Below are 5,535 nucleotides of genomic sequence, written 5' to 3'. Positions count from 1 at the left end.
AAAAAAAAAAAAAAAATCACAAAAACTAGCCGGCCGCGGTGGCGTGCATCTATAGTTCCAGCTACTCGGAAGGCTGAGGTGGAAGGATCGCCTAAGCCCAGCAGGTCGAGGCTGCGGTGACCATAAGCATGCCACTGCACTCCAGTCTGGGCGACAAGAGTGAGACTCCAACTCAAAAAAAAAAACAACAAAATCGCATTTCCAGAACGTGCCCTTTGTTAAGCGATGCGTGGCTGGGCTTACGCAGCTTTTGCTAAGAGCCAGGCACTATGCTCAGCTTTACACATGTTATGGACCCATTTAACCTTTGCAGCAATCCCACAAGATAGGATTTTTTTTTTTTTTTTTTTTTTGAGTTGGAGTCTCACTCTGTCTCCCAGACTGGAGTGCAGTGGCCACTCCCGGCCACCGCAGCCACCACGCTGGGCTCTGGCGATCCTTCTGCCTCAGCCTTCCAAGTAGTTGAAACTACAGGCGTGCGGTACCACACCCAGCTAATTTTTTTATTTATTGTAGAGATGAGGTCTCACCAAGTTGCCCAGGTGGGTCTCAAATTCACTCACCTCAGCCTCCCAAGGCGTGGGATTACAGGCTGAGCCACCGAGCCCCTGCTAAGATAGGATTTTTTGTTTGGGGGATTTGCTTTGCTTTGTTTGTTTTTGAAGTCCACCCCAGCCTCAACCTCCTGGGCTCAGGCAAGCCTCCACCTCCTGAATAGCTGGGATTATGGGCACACACTACCGATCCTGACTAATTTCTTGTAGAGACAAGTTCTCACTATGTTGCCTAGTCTGATCTTGAATTCCTAGGCTCAAGCAGTCCTTCTGCTTCGGCCTCCCAAAGTGCTGGCATGAGTCACTGTGCCCTGAAAGGTAGCTTATTATTAACGCTGTTATCTCCCATTTTGCAAATGAAGCATCAGAAGTTAAGTCACTTGCCCAAAGTCAGTAAGCAAGCAGAGCTAGAATTCAAATCCAGGCCTCCTGGGTCTTAACCACGATTCCCTCAATAGAGTGGACAGAAAGGCGTAGAAAGAGGTTCGCATTGGCTGCCCCTTTCTCACAGAAGAGCCTCTTCTAACAAAAGCAATGCCTATCCCCCGCCGGAGTGGAATGGTGTCCCTACTCCAACCCCAAGATTTCTCGACTTACTCCTGGAAGGCTGGCAACACATTGACCGATTCTTCTGGGGTGGGGCCTTGATACGAGGGGATGGCGTGAGAATGTGGTGAGTACACCTGGGGCCTAGGGAAAGAAAGCAGACACCCTGATGCAGACCCTTCTCCCGGTCACCCCCACACCCTACTTTGGGAAGGGGAACCCCTTTTGTGGAAGGGAAAATCCCCATGCTGGCTCTCCCAGCTGCCCATGCCGAAGCCCGCCTGGACAGACCACTCCCACTCCCATCTCTCGAGATCCTTACACCATGTCTGGGCCGAGCTGCATGCTCATGGAGGAGTCAGAGGCCATTCCAAGGTCATAAGACGGCACCATGGTGGGCATCTGGGGCTCTGGGATAGGAAGTGGCTGGTCCCTGAAGGAGAGACGGAGGCACCTGTGGCTGACCAAGAGCTGACACCACCACTCCTTCCTGTAGGTTGACACCAGCTCCAGGCCTTACCCACCACCCACTCCACCACACTCACCTTTCCACAGTCATCTTGATGGTCGCTGGGACATAACCCCGGCCATCCTTACCCATCTGTTCAGCTGTTGCAGGAAGGAAAGGAGAGCCATGGAGTGCTCTGGAGTTAGGGGGACGGACAGGGGAGAGGTGGGCATGGCTGATGGGCAGGTAGGAGGGTGGGGCTATGAGGTGGGGAGAGGGATGGGAGAGGGGGCAGGGAGCAGGGAGAAGGTGGGTGACAGGAAAGAATCAGAGTTGCCAGCTCGGCTCACGCTTATAGTGGCTCCGGAAAGCCTCATCCTTGGGTTTCTTGGGGTAGAGGTTTTTGAGCTGAGCAAGATCCCGGATTCGGTCCCCCAGTGAGCGAATGGACAGGTCTTTGGCAGAGAATGGCTGAATGTTCTCTATCTGTGGGCACCCTGTGATAGGAATGAGACCCTGAGATCCCTCTATCCTGACTTTCTTCCCCTTCCCCAGCCCCACTTCAGGACCCATTCTCAGTCCACCATGACAAGGGAGATCCAGAGGAAGGGAGGCCCAGTAGTTGCCACTCCCACAGAGCTTATGGTGAGAGGGTGGAAGTTTAGACCACATAAGGAAGAGGAGAAGTTGGATCTAAGGAAGAACTTCCCAAAGATCAGGGTTGGCATCAGGAAAACCGGGACCTTTCCTTCCCAGAAGAAACCCCAGAGGACACAGGCACAGAGGCAGAGGGCTGGCCGGGGCGATCTCACCATCCTGGCCCCGGATGACATGGGCAATGGTGATGCCCCCAATCTCTGAGTCGCTGAAGCGGAGGAGAAAGGTTCCATCGGGCTCATTGAGAAGAAGGTTAGTGACATACTGCTTACTGATGAAGCCAATGATCAGCCTGGCCAGGATGGAGGAGAGGATGGGGCGTGGGCACCGGGTGCGGACAGGGAGCCCAAAGTACAGCTGCCCAGTCACCTGGGGCAGAGACTCACCGGTCTGACCAGTAACTCCGGAGACAGCGTTTGGTGAGGTCCAGGACACCATCGAACCACTGCCAAAAGGTGAAGCCTCTGCCCAGCAGGATCTCCTGTGGGGGACGGGGACAGCTGGCGTGAGGGGGGTGGGGAGGGCCAGAGCTGGAGTCTGGTTAGGGCAGACACTAGCCTGTGAGTGCTCACACACTAGAATCCCAGGTTGGAGGCACCAAACTGGACCTGAGTGTTCATCAGTGACAATGGCCAACACTCATGCTTACCATGTGCCAGACCTATTCCAAGCTTTTCTGTATATTAATTTGATCTTTACAAAGCTGTGAAAGTAGGTACTAAAACAATTGCATTTTGCAGATGAAGAAACAGAAGCCCAGAAAGGTCAAATGCTGGTCTCCCCAGCTGGTGAAAGGCAGAGTGGGGATATAACCCAGGCAGTGTATACCCCCTCCCTAAAGGTCTGGCAGAGGCGAAGTCCAGAAGGTGACTCACTGGCTGCAACTGTCCTGCTCCCTTTGCTAACACCTCCTCTGGTCCCGTGGGCATTTCTTTCTTCCCTTTTCTGAGTTGGAGTCTCACTCTGTCGCCCAGACTGGAGTGCAGTGGCCGCTCCCAGCCACCACAGCCTCAACCTGCTGGGCTCCGGCGATCCTTCCGCCTCAGCCTTCCAAGTAGCCGGAACTACCGGCGCGCACTACCACACCCGGCTGATTATTTATTTATTTATTTATTTATTTTGAGTTAGCGTCTCACTCTGTCGCCCAGACTGGAGTGCAGTGGCCGCTCCTGGCCACCACAGCCTCAACCTGCTGGGCTCTGGCGATCCTTCCGCCTCAGCCTTCCAAGTAGCTGGAATTACAGGTGCACGCTACCACGACCGGCTGATTTTTTATTTATTGTAGAGATGAGGTCTCACCAAGTTGCCCAGGCGGGTCTCAAACCCGCGGGCTCAGGCAATCCACTCACCTCAGCCTCCCAAAGGCGCGGGATTACAGGCTGAGCCACCGAGCCCGGCTTAATTTTTTATTTATTGTAGAGACAGGTCTCGCCAAGTTGCCCAGGCTGGTCTCGAACCAGGCAATCCACTCATTTCGACCTCCCAAAGTGCTGGATTACGGGCTGAGCCACCGAGTCTGGCTAAATTCCTGGTTTCAAGTCATCCTCCAGCCTCAGCCTCCCGAATAGCTGGGTAGGACCACAGATGTGCGCCACCATGCTTGGTTAAATATTTTTTAAAAATTTTTGTAGAGATAGTGTCTCTCTGTGTTGCCCAGGCTGGTCTTGAACCCCGCCTCAAGCAGAACCTTCCACCTTTGCTTCCCAAAGCACTGGGATTACAGCCCTGTGGGATTTTATCCAGTTTTTGCAGTAGGAACTATTTTTTCTTTTTTTTCCTTTTTCTTTCTTTCTTTTTTTTTTTTTTTGAGTTGGAATCTCACTCTGTCGCCCAGACTGGAGTGCAGTGGCCGCTCCCGGCCACCGCAGCCTTGACCTGCTGGGCTCCGGCGATCCTTCCATCTCAGCCTTCTGAGTAGCCAATACAGGCGCGTGCTACCACGCCCAGCTAATTTTTTGATTTTTTTGTAGAGATGAGGTCTCGCCTGCCCAGGTGGGTCTAGAACCCGCGGGCTCAGGCAATCCACTCACCTCAGCCTCCCAAAGGCGAGGGATTACAGGCTGAGCCACCAGCCCAGCTGGAACTATTTTTCAATGGGTCAAAGTCATTCTGAATCAGAGCTCTGTTTACATGCAATCTGAGTAAGTCATGCAGGCACTGGTAAAGAGGAAAGACAGAGGGCCCTAGGCTAAAATCTGAAGGATGCCAGAGAGTATGCTGTCTGGGCCGGCCCTCAGAACTGAGGGGTTTTCCTGCCTGGGCCATGACAGAGACCTTCCTCATGGACATGATGAGGCACCGTGAAGTCCCGGGTGGAGGCTGGACAGGCCCTAAGTGCCCAGGGATGAAGAGCTTGGAGATGTGAGGTCTGACAGGCAGGGGAATGACCTTGTTGAACTGTGACCAGGACACAGAACGATGCTGGAAGGCCTCCATGCTGAGGCTGTTGTCGTTGAAGATCTTCTGGGCCAGGAAGAGGAAGTGCTCTGGGAGCAGCCCCCGGTTGGTTCCCACTTCAGCCATGAACTTGAGGTTCAGAGTTTCACACATCTTCTCCCAGGGTACTCGCTCAGCCACCACAAAGGGCACCCGGTCCTGGGGTGCAGGGGGAAGGAGAGAACACCTCAGGCTATCATCTGGGCCTTCTCTCCCGACCTGCCTGAAGCCTACCCCTCCCCAGCACTGTCACCCTGCACTTATTCACAAACATGGCGCTTTTTCTTTTTTAGTTGGAGTCTCACTCTGTCGTCTAGACTGGAATGCTGTGGCATGTTCACCGCCACCTCAGCGTCAACCTGTTGGGCTCAGGCGGTCCTTCCACCTCAGCCTTCCAAGTAGCTGGAACTACAGGTGTGTACTACCACGCCTGGCTATTTTTAAATTTTTTTTAGGTCTTGCCAAGTTCCCCAGGCTGGTCTCGAGCCTTGGGCTCAGGCAATCCTCTCGCCTCAGCCTCCCAAAGTGCTGGAATTACAGGCTTGAGCCACTGTGCCCAGCCTCTTTTTTTTTTTTTATCGGAGTCTCATTCTGTCACTCAGGATGGAGTGCAGTGGCACACTCATGGCTACAGCAGCCACGACCTGCTGGGCTCAGGTGATCCTTCCACCTCAGCCTCCTAAGTAGTTGGGACTCCAGGCATGTGCCTCCATGCCCAGTTAATTTTTTAATTTATTGTAGAGACGAGGTCTTGCCAAGTTGCTCAGGCTGGTCTCAAACCCCTGGGCTCAAGCAAGCCTCTCACTTTTGCCTCCCAAAGTGCTGAGATTACGGGTGTGAGTCCCACTGCATTTGGGCTCTTTTTTTTTTTTTTTGAGTCGGAGTCTCACTCTG

The 5,535-nt window shown here is 53.3% G+C and overlaps 1 protein-coding gene across 5 annotated transcripts in view; it reads right to left on the bottom strand.

The window, feature by feature from the left end:
- Positions 1-5,535, bottom strand: part of STAT6 (signal transducer and activator of transcription 6) — a 43,849-nt gene that overhangs the window by 2,567 nt on the left and 35,747 nt on the right. For all 5 annotated transcript variants that reach the window (XM_021716136.1, XM_008065232.1, XM_021716138.1 and 2 more), the window contains 7 exons: positions 4,594-4,800; positions 2,592-2,686; positions 2,361-2,497; positions 1,899-2,045; positions 1,646-1,709; positions 1,423-1,533; positions 1,152-1,244 (listed from right to left, as the gene is read on the bottom strand). In XM_021716136.1, the coding sequence (XP_021571811.1) occupies positions 1,152-1,244; positions 1,423-1,533; positions 1,646-1,709; positions 1,899-2,045; positions 2,361-2,497; positions 2,592-2,686; positions 4,594-4,800 (854 nt within the window). The remainder of the gene's footprint in view (positions 1-1,151; positions 1,245-1,422; positions 1,534-1,645; positions 1,710-1,898; positions 2,046-2,360; positions 2,498-2,591; positions 2,687-4,593; positions 4,801-5,535) is intronic.

The sequence above is a fragment of the Carlito syrichta genome, unplaced genomic scaffold (genome assembly GCF_000164805.1).
Source record: "Carlito syrichta isolate Samal-C Ts95f unplaced genomic scaffold, Tarsius_syrichta-2.0.1 Scaffold308194, whole genome shotgun sequence".
Classification (NCBI taxonomy): domain Eukaryota; kingdom Metazoa; phylum Chordata; class Mammalia; order Primates; family Tarsiidae; genus Carlito; species Carlito syrichta.
The sequence above is the reverse complement of the archived record's forward strand: the minus strand, read 5'-3'. Positions and strand labels throughout refer to the sequence as shown.